This window comes from Musca domestica, unplaced genomic scaffold (assembly GCF_030504385.1).
Source record: "Musca domestica strain aabys unplaced genomic scaffold, Musca_domestica.polishedcontigs.V.1.1 24, whole genome shotgun sequence".
NCBI classification, from domain to species: Eukaryota; Metazoa; Arthropoda; class Insecta; order Diptera; family Muscidae; genus Musca; species Musca domestica.
The window spans coordinates 6,823,290-6,842,317 of record NW_026712272.1 but is presented as its reverse complement, the minus strand read 5'-3'; the positions used below and the strand labels follow the sequence as shown (position 1 = coordinate 6,842,317).

Below are 19,028 nucleotides of genomic sequence, written 5' to 3'. Positions count from 1 at the left end.
CTGAGTAATGAGAAATACAGATTGGGAGAGGGAGATGTTATGATGTTATTAATCAGGTATGCCAATTTGGTGGTTTTTTGACGTTTCAAACAGCTGTTTAAGAGTTGTAGCGATTTTTGTTCTTAAATTGCTGATGTAGCTACTTTGACTGTTTTTACGAAATATTGTGTATTGTCATCATCATCAGATGGATAACAGGGAAATGTAAAATGAGTATATACCCGGTTAATTGAGTAAAAACGGCTTAATAATTAATCCAATTATCCATCCTTGCTGTTGACTAAACGAAACCTGAGTAATGAGATATTATGGTGTTATTACTCAGGGTTGCCAAGTTAACAATTTTTGGACGTATAAAACCGTTTTAGCGATTTTTGTATTTAAATCGCAACAGTAGCTACTTTGGCTGTTTAAGGTACCAATTTTTACGCCATATAGTTCATTGGCATCCCATTTTAAAGATAAAATAGCCCTTTAACGTTGTAATACAACGTTAAATTCTAATTTTCTTTAAAATAATGAAATTATTGCCCTACATTTTTTAACGTTTTTTGCATCGGCCACAAAACAGCTGTTTTTCAATCTTCTGATGTTGCTGGATAATTCTAACTGAGTAAATTGTTCCAGTAAGTAACTCTCAATAATTAAACTGTCAAAATTGCTCTCTATACTGGACTCATGTAAGAATTGATAATTTCTGTCATGTTTATACCCTAGACCACAAGGTGGCAAAATGAAACGGGGTAGACCCAGAATTCCTTTTGATGATCTGCATAGAATTACATTCTGATTCGATTTATGAAATGTCCGTCCCTCTGTTCATGTATTTTTTTAAGCAAAGTGCAGGTCGCATTTATTGCCCGATCCAGATGAAATTTTGCACAAGTCATTAGTTTGACCCAAGGACGTACCCTATTTAAATTGGAGATAATCGCTCAAAATTTAGATATAGCTTCCATATATATCTTCATCTGATTTGCCTTTTATTGTTCACCAAACGAATAATATCAGCCCAAATAGTATGGAATTTACGATTAGATTAAGCCTGGAAATAAGTATGCCAAATTTGATCAAAATCGGTTAAGATATTGCTATGGCTCCAGTATATATTGTTCAACCGATTCGTTATTTGTGCCCTCCTCAGCCGTAATATGCACTTTGTAACAACGATATTTGGGGAAATATATCAGATACAGCTTAAAAATACCTTTGCTAAATGTTATCGAGATTGGTTCAGATTTTAATATATAGCTCCCATATATATCTCCGATTTGCCTTTTTATTGTGCACCAAACGTGTAATATTGGGTCGAATGGGATGGAATTTGTTACTTAAGACCAAATTGAGTCCAGAAATAAGTATGTCAAATTTGGTGAAAATCGATTCGATACATCTATAGCTCCTATATGTATTGCTCATCCGATTTTTATGTTTTTTATTTGTTTACTTTTTTTAATATTGTTGTTTGGTCTTAACTTTTAACTGATGTAGTGGTGGTATTTTTACCTTATTTTCACATTTTGTTGAAATTCTGTCTTCTATTCCGATCAATAAGAGTACCTGTTTTGTTTAAATGAAGAAACATCTATATTTTATTTTTGTAGTTTAAAATATACAAGAAGAAAATATTTTTTTTTTTAAATTAAGAGGGTTAAAAATTTTCACCACTTTGACAGTTAAAGGTTTAACAACTTGTCTGTAGCGATTTTTTACCACGCAACAATTGGCATCCCTGGTTATTACTTAACATTACGTTGCAGTTGTTGTTGTTGTTTTACTATTTCAATCTACATTTGTGATTCATCTCTCGCTCACGCGGACCCAATGCATGCAATAATGAATTTTATTTTGCTGAAATGTCAAGTAGCTTAACTTAAAAAATTATGGTATTTAAGCATCGTATTACTACTACCGTGGAACGTATTTTTTAATGGTTCGGTTTAGTATGCGCCGTTAAAATATATATTGACTTTTATTTTTTTTCTTTTAGACAATGAAACGAACAAAAACACAACAGCAATATTTTATTCTGAAATCAATTCTAATTATATTGGAAAACTACAAAGAAAAGCATAACAGATGTGCAGCGTATTACTTCTATCGTGGAGCGTATTTTTTAATGGGTTGCTTTAATGAATGTTACCGTTTAGCTTTTTTCAATTCGGCAATAGGTGGCCAATCAAACGACCAAAAATACAATTGAAATAAAACAACAATAGTTTATTCTGAAATCGACACTAATATTAGAAAAATACATAGAAAAGAAACATAAATGATAGATATGCAGCGCATTTCTTCCATCGTGGAACGTTTTTTTTAGAGGCTTGCTTTAGTTTGTGCGGTCAAAATTAATATTACTCTTTAGCTTTTTTCTATTAGGCAATAGATAGTCAGCGACTAAAACAAAAATACAAATTGAAACATAACAGAATTGAAATATCCTATCCTAAAAAAGCTGTAAGTTCGGCCGGGCCAAACTCTGAATACCCTCCACAGCCATTTGGAATGAATTTGGCAATTCTCAGAAACAATAAAATCCGTTAAAAGTTCTGTTAAAATCTTAAAAATACCGAATCTAGCTGTTACATTAGTGCCTATACAACGACATGGACCCATGGATATTCAAATGCGAAACTTAAAAAAATCATCAAAATACTGAATATCGGCAGGAACCGTTATATATGGGCTATACCAAAACGTGGACCTAAATGGCCTATTTTCAATACCAAAAGTCCTGCAGACATAACATACATTTCAGTAAAATTTTATCAATCAACTTCAATTTGTTCCGAAGCTACAGTGATTTCCATAGACGGACATCGCTAAATCGACATCGACATACTTTTTGGGGTCTAAAATGTATATTTCTAGGTGTTACAAATGGAATGACAAACTTAATATATCGTCCATACTATGGTGGAGGATATAACAGCTACAAAGAAAAGCATCAGAAAGAAGAAATATGCGTGTTATTTCTAGAGTGGAACGTATTTTTCAATGGTTTGCTTCAGTGTGTGCGATCAAAATTATACAGCCGTTTACTTCTTATTATTTGACAATAGATGGTCCATAAAATAAACCAAATTGTTATTTCGAAATCAGCATTGAATAATAATAACCAAAAACTACAAGGAAAACCTTCTATAGTGGAACGTATTTTCTAACGGTTTGCTTCAGTCTGTGCGATGAAAGTGAATATTGCCGTTTAGTTTTTTTTTCTCATATATTATCCAATAAATGGTCAACGACGGGTAAAAAATATAATTGAAACATAACTGTAATATGTTATTCTGAAATCAACATTCGAAAACTTAAAAAAAAAAGAATAATATTCCTTCTTTCGTGGAACGATTTTTTTTAATAGTCTGCTTCGGTCGGTGCGATGAAAGTGAATATTGTCGTTTAGTTTTTTTTTTTTTCATATTAGATGATCTCAAAAAATACAATTGAAACATAAAATCAATGTGTTATTATGAAATTGACAATAATATTGGAAAACTTCAAAAAATCATCAGAAATAGTAGCTATACGTTTTGCAACTCTCGTGGAACGCATTTTTTATGGGTTCGCTTTCGTCGGTGTGCATTTAAACTTGTCGTTTGTTGCTATGACCTTAAAATACAACAGGGGGCTGCTATTAATAAAAAATCTAGTTTTGTTTTATATTGTAAATTGTTTAATAATAAAAACCTACTTAGGAATATTATATATATATACATATATGTTTAATAATATTATTTATTGGAAATGGAGGCTTCAGTATTGAGGCATGAATTCAAGAATAATCTTCTGGACTATTCCAGATCATTGAATCGATAAAATAAGCGAAACCCCCTTGAGAACCGTCAGTTCTGTTAGAGCATAGCATAATACAATGTCATGATATTATTTATATAACATCTTTCCATACCTACCAACACCAACTTCCGAAACATGATATTTCCCTGATTAATAACTATATATTATAAATCCTGCATATCTGTGAGTCAGTTATGGGGGGTAAAGAGTGACATCACATTTCCAAAATTAATATTTAGAAAAAAAATTATCAGCAACAAATGATGAAAAACAATAACAGAAATATTTCCCCAATCGATAAACAAATAAATGTAATCAGCAGCGATTAACACATTCTCACGCACATAAGGTTGTCCAACACACTCACACACATACAACCCCGACACCGCCTCGCTACCAGTTATGATGGTGGGGTCTCACGTAGTCAATGCCGGTCGTTTGTCATTACAGCACGTGATTATTGGTTCTGCTAGACGACTACAGTAGCCAGTCACTACTGCCGGCGTCGTCGTCATCCTCATCCACCAGTCATGAATATTTAATAATGAAAAAAAAAAAATTGAAAATAAAAAATAATGACAAACGACATCCAAAAGCCGTTTATGTAAATTTCTACCTTTCCCCTACCAACAGCAGGCAGTAGGTAGTAGGGGGGTTATTGGTCTGTTCGGCATTGTAAAGTTTATTCGAAATAAACGGTAAATTAGTTAAAACAGCAAAACGCTTTTAGAATAATTTATAATTTTTATGGGTACAGAGTGAGTGAGAGAGTGGCAGGGGAAAGACAACTTCTTCTGTGGTGGGAACAACGAAAACATTTAGGAATAAAAAACAATCTTGGCAATTATAAGCTTTTGAATGGCAAAGCCAGTGGAGGTCAATGAACTGATGTAAGCGTAGATTGGTTTTAGTGGAAAGTTAAATTATCTACTGAAAACAGTAAAAGAAGAAGAAGAAGCATTTCCCTCTAAAAAGAAGTGTCTTAAGAAGTAGTGAGCTTCTTAGGCGTGGACTTTTGTATCATTTTTAAAGACCAACCTGAGCTGCCAAGGCCTATGCTCCTTAGGAGCGGGTTCTTCCAAACATTTTTCCAAACCAAACCTGAGCTTCCAAGGCATTGTTTTTTTCAAATCTTCCCTGACCTACAAGGATGAGGATTTTCAACCATTTTTCTTTGCCCAACCTGAACTTTCAAGTCATGGATTTTTAAGCCTGTTGCTTCATCTGTTGGAAGTATAGAAGACGAACTTCTGATAGGAATCCGCTTGATCTTCTATATAAATAGCTTCTAGGAGATCTAAGGAATAATTTTCGAAGGGGATAATCCTCAAAAAGATATGTCCTTCTCCAAAGGACCACACATAAAAAGGTCGTGTTATCTCTGACATTCCCGTTTTCCTTACCTTAACCCATATTTTCCTCAAATTTCTTAAATTTTTAGCTGAAAAAAATTTTGTGACAAGGAGTTAAAGTCCTCCATCTCATTCTCCCCATCCACCTCAATACAAAACAAAGACCTCTCACAATTATTGACCTTTCCTAAAAAATAAGAAAATGTGAGCACGTGCTAAAGAAATAAAGTGGACTACCTCCTGTTGGGTTATTCTGCTGTGTTATTGTTGTTGTTTTTGTTTCTGCCAGCAAAAATTATATTTATGAGGGGTAATAAAATCTAATAATTCAAAGAAGTCTCTATTAAACTGAAAAAAGAGGGAATGACACTTAAAAGTTCATATTAAAAATAAAACGTAGAAGCAAAAATGGACAAAGAATATGAAAAAAAAAAAAAACAAAAAAATGAAAAAAGGAAAAGGACTCTACATTTTTTTGTCTAGCAGGTAAACATAAACATGTAGGAAAATTTACACGTAAAAGGGGCTGCACGTGAACTCAAGACTACTGTTTTGTTACTTATTAATCTGTTAGCGTGAAATTATCAATATATGTTGCTGGTTGGAAACAATAAATGAGTTCTTGTAAACTTTAACGCCTTTTTTGAAAAATAAATGTTCTCAGTAACTGTTTATATTGAAAATAGTGTAGGGACATTGGTTGTTCCTTGTGGTTATAGTAAAATACTTTTCTAAAGACAAACAATTGATGTGCAAAAACAGATTTAAGATTATGAGTGGCTAGTCCCCTGACATTGGCACCATGTGTGATAAGCAATTGTCAACGGAAACCTCAAAAAGAAATAAATTTATAATATACCTTAAATAAGTACAAAATAGGGTTATTGTGCAAATCTTACTTTTATAAATGAAATAAATTAAAAGGTCCATTTATAAAAGTACGATTCCTTTTGATTCTTGTAACTGCAGTGGAAAGACCAGTAAGGCAAAAACAATCGCTACAAAGTAAACATTTACAGATAGTAATAAATTGCCAGTGTTTGGCCTCCACTAAAATAACCATTTTTTGTCCTCTAATATGAAAGTTGATGTTCTCTCTTATATGGACATAGAATACTTTGATTTATTAGATTTTATGAACCCTCATAATTTTTTTCTAAAAGAAGCAACAACAATGTCATAACAAAATAACCCAACAGGAGGTAGTCTACTTTGTCATTTTAGGGACGTGCTAGAATATTTCATTCTCTTAAGAAAAGATCAGTGATTTATATTTTTTTCTGTAAAGAGTCGATGACATTTGAGGGCTTAATATATTTAAACCATATTACTGGAATTGTTGTGAATGTAAAAGGCTTAGATATAGCCAACTTTCAATAATTATAAATCTAGATATATTACACACATTTTAATATAATATAATAATTTGGGGAAATTTTCAAAGCTCTTCAAGAAATAACAGAAAACACACACTGAGTAATAATTAGGGACCAAAGGTATAAAGTTGTGGCCTTCTAAATATACTCTATAGATGACATGCCTTAAAACACAAGGACAAGAATGTAACCAATTTTCTTCAAAAGAGTCTCAAAATTTACTTATAAAAGACTTGACTATGACAAGTTATGCGAAATGCAGTGAGGTTATCAAAGCTCCACCTTCGGGGGCATAGTTGATTGGTATGACACTCTTTAACATTTTGTGGATAATGTCCAATATATATATGGGGTTGCTGCAAATTAAAAAAGCAGCCGTCGACAGTCAGGGTTGTATAGGATGAGTTTTCAATTAAATAAATACTCGAGTGCCGTTGATCCTTAGACTGACGAGGTGATTTATCGGCGCTTCTAAATAAGGCAAACCTCTGCACTGGTCCCACATAAAGAGAATATCGGAGTGTAATACGATCTCGTTCCCATCAGTTTTATAGATTTGCAGTCAGAATACCGACAGCATTCTAAGGGAGTAATGTTGATACTTGGGCACCTAAACGAATATTAAATATAGTTATCAACTCATTGCCTTGTTAAGGATGCTGTTCGACCTCAGCTGGTTTAAAACTCGATGACGTATGGGAGGCAATAACATACAAAAATTAGAATCAAATAGGGACCACTTAAAAAAACCCATACAGGGTTCCAGCTGATTTCTGGGAGACCTCCTTGACAGGTAAGCCATGACTCGACCTCCAGACAATGATTGTCCCCATGGGATGAAGCTGGGTCTGCTGACCTGAAAAGTTCTCGTGGTTCCAGCACTACATCGTCGGTCCTTGTCCTTGCTCTCTATACAAGAATAAGAAGAAGAGAGTGGCACCTCTACTGAAAAAAATGGAGGTGTCCCTGACTTCACTGGACGCCAAAAGTGTCAAGAAAGCAGACAAAAAGGCGTATTGGTAAGTTGTTGCCTACTGCAGTCGTTATTGTGATGGTTTTATGATTATTTTATATTTCGATATGGAAAAAAACTTGGATCATTAAAGATTTTAAAAAGACAAAGAATGGGTGGAAATGGTAGCGTAGAGCTCCTTCTCCTTCTTTCTAGGAAAACCCAAAAGACTGATTTTGTAGTTATCCCCTTTTATCCAACCTCAGACACACTGGTTCAATTTCAAATAATGCGTTAAAGCTTAATACCATAACACCTTCTTAACAGTTGCAAATAAAAATATAATATTTCTCTTTTCCTCAAAAAAGATTTGTAATCACTAGAAGACCTGTAACAGTTCTAAAACACTTGCAAAGCAACCTGTGTAGAGGACCTTTAAAACGTTTGGATGCAAAGGAAGACTTATAAAATATATACTTGCTATAGAAGACACGTAAAAGGGCCTTAATCTGTAGAAGAAGCGTAAAACATATTATGTCAGTAGAAGATATATTTAAGCTCGTATAACGAAATTCAACCAATAGAAAGCCTATCAAATCAATTTTGACAATGGAAGATCTATTAAAGGTCTTTTTTCTATACAAAACCAAGAATATGGATTCTACTTATAGAAGATCTGGCTTCTATCTGTAAAAGCCCTAAAAAGAACTTCTATGTACATAAACCCTTTTAAAGGTCCTCTGTCAGTACAATGCTTGTAAATGGTCTTTAGGCAATTATTAGGCACAAAAAAAGTTAACTCTCTCGAATTTAGGTTCTTCATAAAGATAGCTTCCTCGATCTTCTTTACATTTTTTATACGATGCTTTCCAAGTGTTTTTAAAAAGACCTTAGTGTCATGGAAGACTTTAGAGTTCTCTTATAGAATACTTTGGAGGTCTTTGCATAGATACTAAAAATAAAAGTCTTTAAAAAATCCTAAAAGACTTTAAATTTAATTTATTCAAGACATTGAACAGTCTAAAAAAAAGTCTAAACAACTTTCTTATAACAGACTGGAAGATTCTCGTGTTTGAATTGAAGTCTTCTTGTAAATTGGTTAGGGAATAAAAAAGTAATAGATCTTCATCCAAGACTTCTTGGAGAAGGCCTCAATATGTTTTAATAGAAACTTTTTTGGTTCACATAAGGAAGACCTTGGAGATTCTTTTTGGACTACGTTGGATGACTCTTTATAACAGAAAAAATGTGACTGTTGTAGTATTCAAAAGACCTTAAAATTCATTTATTTAAGACTCTATATAAAAGTCTAAATACCTTTCTTATGACAGTCTTTAAGATTCTCGTGTTTGAATTTTAGGTCTTCTTATGAAATAGGTTAGGGAATATTAAAGTAATAGAATATTTTCGATTTATTTCTTATTTGACTTCCCAAGATTTCTTAGCAAAGAGCTCAATGCGTTTTAATAGAAACTTTCTTGGCCCACACAAGGAAGACTTTAGAGATTCCTTTTGGACTACATTGGATGACTCATCATAATAGAAAACATGTAAAAAAGCTGTAAGTTCGGCCGGGCCGAACTTTGAATCCCCTCCACCATTTGGAAAGAATTGGGCAATTTTCAAAAAATAAAATCCGTTAAAAATTCTGTTAAAATCATAAAAATACCGAATGTAGCCGTTATATTAGGGCCTGTACTACGACGTGGACCTGCATAGGCAATTTTTATCATAAGCTATTATAATATTTAAATGCGAAACTTGAAAAAAAAAAAATCGGTAAAAATGTAGCAAAAATCATCAAAATATCGCATGTAAGGAGGTACCATTATATGGGGGCTATACGAAGACGTGAACCTGCACAGACAATTTCCTGTCTTAGGCTGTAGTATCCATTGCGAACTTCAAATACCAAATTCGAAACAATTCCTAGGAATAATGTCGATAACATCATTAAAATACCGAATTCGGGAGGTACCGTTATATGGGGGCTATACGAAGACGTGGACCTGCACAGACAATTTTCTGTCTTAGGCTGTAGTATTCATTACGAACTTCAAATATCAAATTTGAAACAATTCCGGTGAATAATCTCGCTTAAATCACCAAAATACCGAAAATAGGGAGGCACCATTATATGGGGGCTATACCAAAAAGCGGACCTACAAGGCCCATTTTCAATACCAAAAGTCCTGCAAACATTATATACATTTAAGTAAAATTTTATCAACCTACTTCATTTCGTTCGGAAGCTAGAGTGATTTCCACAGAGGGACAGACGTGCATCGCTAAATCGACATAGAATTTTATGGTGATTTTGTGGGGTCTAAAATGCATATTTCGAGATATTACAAACGGAATGACAAACTTAATATACCCTTTCATACTATGGTGGAGGGTATAAAAATATAAAATAAGTTTAATATTTTTTATAGAGGACTTTAATGCCTTCTTATGGGATATTTATGGAAACTATAGTCGATACTTTGTATAAGATTTTAATGACTTTCAAAGTCACTTCATAAGAGTTTATTGAGTTTTCTTAAAAGACGTTCGAAACCTCTTATTATAGAACATTTTCAAAGTCTTGTTGTATCATACATTGAAGGACTTCTTTAAGAAAGCATCTCAATTTTCAAAAAAATTCTTCAACAAATCTTCAAAGAATTTATTTTTATAAAATGTATTGAACGATCTTTTATAAGACATTCAGCGATTCCTGTGCAGTGTCAGGAATTCCTGAAGAGTTTCAGGCATGTGCCTTCCTCTTTTACATTATGTATTCTGGAAGTCTTGACGATTATTATTTTCCTTTTTAGAAAAACTCCAACAATATTTCATAGATAACATTTTTATAACACTCCATTCGAATCTTAAGCTGCTACTCATTTCACTTACCTTCTTTGAGCTCTTTTCGATTTCCTTTTCAAAATCTGTTAGGGGTGTCAGGGTCACGGTTACATCTTTAATAATATCACGGAAGGAACTGTAACAAAAAAAAAAACAATAATTAATGAATCTTCCTTACCAAAGAAACCCCATTTATATTTACTTATTAACATCATCGGACGAAAAATTACTCGACTTTGCATCACTTTTGCGTTTCTTCGATGTAAAGGAGGATGGTTGGGATGATGAACTGCCATGAAGATTGGGATTTGAACCGTTGCCACTTATGGAGGGCATTGAATTGTTTGAATGTTTATTGAACGAAGAAGAGGACGATGATAGATTTGTGGGCATATTTGAGTTGCCACCCGTACTACTACTGTTGCTGGGTGGTATAATATCCATGGGTATGGGTGTTAAATTGGTGGCATCTGAATGATGTTCGGAGAGAAAATTAGAATTGGAATTTGTTTGATTTCCCGATGAACCACCACTGGTGGCAGAGTTTGTGTTGGACGAAGAAAAGGGATTTTTGTTGTTTTCTTTTGCAGAGTTGCCACCACTTGCCGCAGAGGAAGAGGAGGAGGAAACAGATGAGGATGTTGTCATATTGCCATGTAAATTGCTGGAGTTTGAAGATACCCCACCAAATGTCATGTTACCTCCCGCATTGGAGGTGGATAGATTTTGAACACCTTGATTGCTACCATGATGATGGGCATGATGTGGATCTGAGGAAAATAAATTATTGGAGTTATTTGATGAGCCTCCCGCTCCCGCTGTTGTGGAATTAAGATTACTACTGCTAGACGATGATGATGAAGAGTCCTTGGTTTTTGACGATTTCGATGATTTCTCGCGAGAGTCCCGCGAGGAGGAAAATGATGTTGAAGACGAAGAATAGCTTTCTTTTTCCTTATCTTTGCTAGAGCTTGATAGCTTATTGGGATTTTTACTATGTTTTCCGCCATCCTTGTCTTTGTAACTGCCCGATGAGGAGGTACCACCACCGCCGCCACCACCCGATGATGAGGAGGATGATTTGATATTTGAAGAAGATGAAGAAGAATTGGTGCCTGCACCTATTGCTAGAGAGTTGCTGGGGCCAGTGCCGCCATAACCTAAAGAAAAGAGGAGGAATTATTAATGGGAATGGTTCAATTAAATCAGAGAAATGCCAACAAACCTCCACTGGGCGTATTGCCTAGATTATGGGCCGAAGAACTAGAAAGATTATTGTTGCCAGCCGATGCCGACGATGACGAGGAGGCCGAGGCTGAGGCCGCCACCGAGGAGGATGACGACGATGATGACTGTTTGGTGGCATTTGAGGACTTTCTTTGTTTGGACGATGACGACGAGGACGAGGAGGCCATATTTGTGGTTATCTTAATGCTGGTCGCCGAGGTGGATGAGGCCGTGGCACTCATGGTTGAGTCAATCTCCTTTTCCGGTGATGAACCCGAATCCGACGATGTATCATGGCTAATGGGTTTATAGGGTGGTATGGTCTTGACATTGCCACCCTTTTTCAATTTACTATAATGATGCTGGCAATAGCCACAGTATTTGACATTGTCCAAATAGTTGCCGGCCTCCTCACACAACAGCCCCAGACTTTGGGCACATGTCACATGGAATTGTTGTTTACAATTGGATTTATTGCACTGCATACAGGCGCCGACAGTGGCGCGATGGGGCTTGCCCATTTCCTGGCAGATATAGCAGTCTGGAAAAGGGAGAAAATTGGAAATAAATGTAAACCTCTTCCTGAAGGAGTTTTTTATAATAAAATTCTCAACTTACTTTTTCCATACCTCTCCTGAGGTATCAACTGCAGTATGATGGGTTCCATTGTGGTAACATTACCAAAACGCACCTCCGGTATGTAGAGGGCACAGACCACATGTGCCCAACCTTGATTGTCGGTCTTCTTCAAAGCACCATCCCGCGAGGGACACAGCTCACAACGCACCCGCGTCGACCTCTCTTGACTTTCACATTTACGACAAAACCATGGACCCGTGGGTACGGTAACAATGCCATAGCATGCCTGATGCACCGCCACAGTACAATTCTGTCCATCACAATACACAAGTGGATTTTCGGGCCATCCACGCTCATCAGAACAAACGCAACATCCTCCGACCATCTCCTTCATTGTGGTCTGTAGAAACCTTTTACGCTTGCGTGAATCTATGTTTGCGGTAATTCTTCATCACCCAACGAGAAGAAAGAGAAAAAGGAAATTTCTGGGGGGGGGGGGTGTTTTTGTTGGTTAAATGGCTGGGATTTGTTGAGGCGTTAGATGCGTTTCCTAAAAATAAAGAAAATAATAGGATATTAGGTGTTGTTAAGAAAACAAAGATTTAGAAAGACTTTCTAATAGGAAAATATGAATAAGAAGGGGTTTTACATCCATGAGAACCCAGAAAGTCTATAATAGACAAGAAATCAAGATTGAGGTTATGAAGTGCAAGAGTCAATGTCAAGGAGACGCCCGCCCGCCTATAGTAAAGCCACAAATTACAAAATTATAATAAAATTTTATACAAATCCTTTGTGAAATGGGGCTAATATCATCCGAATTCCGAATATCGGGATGTACCCGCCGCGTGTTTTTTATCCATACATGCCCTCTTCTTTTTTAACTCCAATGAAAATTCCTTTCAAACTCCCTTATTTTATGGCATAAACAGGAGGATCTGTCAACATTAAACAATGGTTTTCGTACAAATATCACATATTTTTGAATAAAATCATCTCTTTTCTTAAATAAGTTTCTTTATTTCAACATATTTGCCGACAAACGCCGCTTTATTGGCAATAATTCCATTCTCGCATCGGCAGATTATTCTTCATTTATTTTTATTATAAAATTTGAAATATTTCTTCCTTTTTTTTAAATCTCATCTCTTTTTTAAGAATAACACCCATTTTCTACAAGAAATCCCTTTCATGCCACCACATTTACCGATAAACGCCAACGCTGACATTGTGCTCCACTATTCTCACAACTGTCACTTACTTCAAACATATGATTTGGCGGCCTGTCAACGTAATCCATTTGCAAACACATTCCTGTTTTTTCATGTTATTCCTATTTCACAAAAAATAAATTGGATCTTTACCGGCAAACGCCAACGTTTGTATTGGCAATAATTACTTTCCCGCATCGGTCAATTGTTCTTCATTTTATTTTATTTTTATTTTCTTTTATTTATATTTTTCAATATTAATTATTTCTTTATTTTTTTTATTAAAAATCCCATCTCCTTCCATGTCACCACATTTATCGACAAACGCCAACGCTGACATTGTGCCCCACTACACTCACAACTGTCACTTACTTCAAACATATGATTTGGCGGCCTGTCAACGTGAGCCATACAATTGTTTTGCAGCAATTTTTTCATTTTCATACCTAATTGCAATTTTATTTTTGCTTGCCTCTTCGTGACAAAACAAAATAGAAGAACAATAACAAAGGAGGGTAGGGGGAGGGCAACAAAACACAACACAGCACATTTTTGTCTCTCATTTATTTGTAAACAAAAAATGCTGACATAACAAGAAATCAAACAAAAACAAGTACCAAATCAAAAACACAAACTAATAGGAAATTGGAAAACACGAAGAAGACGAAAAAGATGGAATATGGGAGAAAACAAAAATACCAAATAGAACAGACACAAACAAAACACGAAGAAGAACCAGAACATAGAGGAACAAAACTATTAATAAGAAAAGAAAAAAATGTAAAAAAGAAGACGTAAGCATTAGTGAAATACCAAAAACAAAAAAAAAAAACACCATTATGAGGCATGCTGTTGTTATGATGAGGGAGAAGGAGCAGAACGGAATGGGGGAAAGAATGTATACAATTTTGAAGAAAAAGCAATGCACTGCAATGAAGCAGGCAAGCAAGTAACAAACATGTGAAAAGACGTTAAACACCAATGTGCTGCTGCTGTGAAGAAGGAGGGTGGATCAGGGAAATAAGTTTTGTTACTTTGAGCCCGATTAGAAAAATGGCATGGGTGCGGGGGCACAGGCATCAGTGTGCAAGAAAGAACGACAAAGATAAACTGAAAAAGGGCGCTTTTTTACACAAATAGGGCGAAAAATGAGGTGCATTAATGAGGGGGAAATATGTAAGTTGGGAGCACTGTATGGAACCTAGTATACCAAAGATGTATTGATTTTTAACCAAACTTTTTTTTGAAGAAAATTAATTTTAAATTATTTAAAACAAATGTTGGATAAATGAGAAGCTCTTTTGTGGTTAACATGGAAACAAAAAAACCGCGTAAATTATTTTTCTCCATCACCATTGACCAAAAAAAGTGGTCAAACAACGCCGATTTGAAGTCAAATTTTTTATGACAGCAACAAAATATGGGCACTCGATTTGGAAAACGTTTATTACACCATGAACAGTATTGTTTTTTAACTAAAAATTAATAAATATGGAATCATTTCACTTGGGATAAACATTAGAAAATTGATTTTTCTTGTTTTTGTTACTATTTTCCTGCACGTACCACAATTTATTTTCTTGGATTTTTTTTTATTATTTTTCTTCTCTACACACATACACACCACAAAAGAACACCAGCAATAGATAGATTTTTTTAGTGTATTTTTTTCGTTCGCTTTTTATTGCAGTTCTACAGGGAACTATTGTTTTCCGTAATTTTCTTTGCAATATTCCACACAATTCTCAATGAATTTTCCAAATTATTCACAAATTTTCATCAAATATTTTCTTTAATTTAGTTTTTTTTTGGAGTTATTTTTTCTTTTCCATTTCTAATACGGCAGCCACAGCAGAGCCAACTTGTTCTGAATATTTTTTCAACGCAGAACACCAAGCAAGCAAGCAAGGCACACGACCACGAGAGCGAGCCAGAGCGAGAGAAATTCAAATTGTAATCAATTCATTAAAGAAATAACACACACAACGCATACACATTACAAACACCCAAATGGACTGCCAACAACAATATTTTGTGTTGTTTTGTTCCCAATTGGATTTCTCTTCTCTCTCTCTCTCTGTCGGTTTGGAATTGCATTTACTCATTCGCACACTCGTCAATGGGCATGTATTTTTGTCTCATTCTGTTTTGTTTCGGCACACGAAAATCGTTTTTTTTTTAATGAAATAACAGAGAAAACTAAAAATGTTTCGCACTGAACATACCCCACAACACAACTGCAATGTTGTTTTTCTATCGTTTTCCACTTGTTTTTGTTTGGGTTTTTTCGGCGACAATTGCCTTAATTCTCTAAGGAATTTATAACTTTTTGTGTTTTTAATAGTTTTATGGTTTTTTGGTTGTTTTTCTTCCACTTAAATGTTTAATATTTTATTTATATTTTTCACCGCAGCTCACAGTGACAGTGACACCACCACCAATCCGACAATGTAAAGAATATAACTAAATAGGGATGAAGGTTAATGAATTTGAGATTTTCTCTATACTCTCTTCGCTTTTTTGTGAAATATTTATTCTCTCTCTCACTCTTTGGTCAGTGTTGGGTGAAAGATGGGTACTTTAGTTTGGTACAAGTAATTAAACACAGCTGATTTCGGATGGAATAAATGAAGAAAGGGTCTCAGGTTTTAAACAGAATTAAACAGGGGCTCAATTCTAGTTCTATGAAAATTTGAAACATTTATAAGTCCAAATTTACATTTAAATTATTTTACTTGCCGCAAGTCTTTGTTTGTAGGAGAAAAAGAGGGAAGGGGAATGGAAAAATACTGATCGTACAGACAATTTTTAGACAATTTCGTATTTTAGAAAATATTTAAAAATTTGGCCGATTTGGCAAATGAGATTGCCTTGTTAATTCTGCAAAGGAACAAAGGATTTTAAGGCTGATTTATTTCGATTTTGGTCTACGGTCGTTTTTTCCCGAAGAAGCCAGCCGAATTCAAGCGTGATAGTGTGATTTCCTTATATTTGGCTGGATAAGCACAAGTGGCTATTGTTAGAGCACTCCAGCCTTCAAATGTAAATAAATCTTATGTGTCTCGTACCATCGCTCGTTACCGCGATATTGGTAGCGTAGCCCGACGTCAAGTAAGTGGACGGAAGAAAACAGCAACATCAGCAGAAATGGTTCGAAAAGTAAAGAAGCGACTTGATCGAAACCCGCAGTGGCCGAAAAATAGCTCGTGAGCTGAACATATCGCAATATTCCATTCAGAAAATATTCGGAAATTTCTGGTATCAACGCGCAAGACGTCCTGTAGACTCGGACCAAGTAAAAAAACTTGAAAACTACAGCTTTGAAGTAGTCAGTGACTTTATCTACCTCGGTACCGCCATAAACAAAACAAATGAAATTAGTTTTCAGATTCAGAGAAGGATAGTGTTGGCCAATAGATGCTACTATGGTCTATGTAAGCACATCTCACCAGACCAAACTCACACTCTACAAGACACTGATACTACCCGTGCTGTTGTATGGATCTGAAGCATGGGTACTTGCGCAAGCAGATGAGGCAGCGCTTGGAGTGTTTGAGAGAAAAATTCTCCGAAAGATCTACGGGTCGATCTGCATCGACGGTGAATATCGACGTCGAATGAACCACGAGCTATACCATCTATACTCGGACATCGTCATAGTCAGACGTATCGAGCTGCAGCGACTATGGTGGCTAGGTCATGTAGTGCGAATGGATGAGGATGCCTCAGCTCATAAGGTATATAAGAGCGAGCCTACTGATGTTTCACGCAGAAGGGGAAGGCCAAGAATTAGATGGAAAGGCCAAGTAGAAGACAATATATCGGAAAATGGTCCTTCAAATTGGAAAAACTGCGCACAAGACCGACGCGCCAGGAAATTTTTTCTAAACTGGGCTTATGGAACAAATGTTCTGTCGCGAGCCAGCTAAGTAAGTAAGTAAATATTCGGAAAAAATGAGCTCGGGCAAAGCCATTGAAATTCCAAAAAGTGCAAGAACTTACACCGCAACAGAGAGAAAATTGACTCAAAAGAGCTAAAGAGTTGCTTCGCTTGGCCGAAAGTGGTGAACTGCCGAATTTGGTTTTCTCCGATGAGAAAACATTCGTTGTCCAGCAGTTTGTGAACAAACAAAATGATCGTGTCGTATTTGCCAAAGAGGTCAGCTGAAAATGTGCACCCTCGGTTGGCCACCAGAACTCAAGCGCCGGCTATGGTGATGGTGTGGGACATAAAGCCATAACAGCCGATGGTCGCTCTCCGCTCGTATTAATCGACGTGGCATCAGAATAAAATCTCCAAATACCATTCTGTTGGGCTATTGTGTCGGGAGTATTTTGAAAAGCAAGGTTGGCACTAAAAAATACCAAAGTGTCGATCACCTCAAGCAAGCGCTTCGCCCAGAATCGGCCAAAATACCGCAGAGCAACATTCGGGCAGCGTGTGACGGTCTCATTCGTCGTTTGAAGGCCATAACTTGTGCCAAAGGTGACCAATTCGAACAAATCTAAACTTATTCCAAAACTTGATGCCATTTCCGACATTTTTTGCTTTCATTCAATAAAATTTAAAAAAAAAAAAAATGTAAAAATTATGGCGTTTGACTTTGTTGCAGTTTTTTTTATCTCACCCTGTACAAGACTCTACATTAAGGGTTGTTTTTTTTTTTTTGTTGAATTTAATCATTCTGCCCTACCTTGTAATAATTTTTCCATGCAAGAATCTACTAGTTCTTCAATGTTTTTCTATATCGTGAAGAAAAAATCGGTTATCTTAGTAAAAGCTTTAAATTTTTTGCAGCTCTGGTGTCAGACATCAATTTTTGGTGCTTATAACCATGGTACAATAAAAAGGTAAGGTAGAGCTACCAGCTGATTACAAATTTTTTCTAAGTGTGCCCGACTTCTGCCAAATTTGGGTATGTATTTATTGTTTTGAAAAATGAAAACAAAATATTTTCAAAACCAATGATTGGAAGACACGTACATTGCGGCTCGCGCAATAATGCTATTAACCAGTTCAGCCATGAAATTGAAAGATTGGACAGTTTGGATCATATTTTTGAGAGAAAATCCAGGCATTTCATTAATTTTTCGCGCTATTTAACTAATTTTAAAAATGAGGAAAAAATATGAAAAAATTGAAAACAACTCGTTGTATATAAATTTGAATGAGTCTGACAGGAAGCGGGCATAGCCTCAGGGCTGTATTTCTGTAGTTTTACGAAGCTGTTCTACCTCCTTATTGTACCATGCTTATAACAGTATTCTATAAAAGAAGTGAAAATTACAAAACATTTGGTCAGAAATAAATGTAAATATCTTGCCAGCCGTACGTCCATATTTAAGGAAGAACAGTAAATTACAACTTTGACAATGAAGGGACATCAAATAAAGGAAAATGTAATCATATGTTTGCATGATATTGCCTTTATATTATGCGTACCAAATTAGTTCCCTTGTTTCGTACGTTCTCTTCACTCACAAATGCCATCCCTGGTGACAGGGGTTTGTTGTTGTATCGCGACAATTTGGCGTTTTTTTTAGCAATTAATTCTCGACTGCAAACACCTTACACCTCTTTTTTTTTTGTTTACATGCATGCGAGAGTGTGTATTGGTGTGTCTGAGAGTGAGTGAGGTGCAAAGAGAGCCAACATTGAATCGTTGGTTGGTGGCGGTTATTT

At 35.5% G+C, this 19,028-nt stretch overlaps 1 protein-coding gene across 7 annotated transcripts in view; it reads right to left on the bottom strand.

Moving 5' to 3' along the window:
- Positions 1–15,784, bottom strand: part of LOC101887778 (protein AF-10) — a 66,825-nt gene extending 51,041 nt beyond the window's left edge. For 2 of the 7 annotated variants that reach the window (XM_059123388.1, XM_059123391.1), the window contains exons 1-5: positions 14,912–15,194; positions 12,174–12,684; positions 11,554–12,096; positions 10,531–11,488; positions 10,377–10,464 (exon numbers count right to left, since the gene is read on the bottom strand). In XM_059123388.1, the coding sequence (XP_058979371.1) occupies positions 10,377–10,464; positions 10,531–11,488; positions 11,554–12,096; positions 12,174–12,528 (1,944 nt within the window). In that variant the 5' untranslated portion in view covers positions 12,529–12,684; positions 14,912–15,194. Of the gene's footprint in view, positions 1–10,376; positions 10,465–10,530; positions 11,489–11,553; positions 12,097–12,173; positions 12,685–14,911; positions 15,195–15,570 lie in introns of those variants that run through there. The other 5 variants (XM_059123392.1, XM_059123393.1, XM_059123389.1 and 2 more) reach the window with 4 other exon arrangements.
- Positions 15,785–19,028: the final 3,244 nt, after the last annotated feature.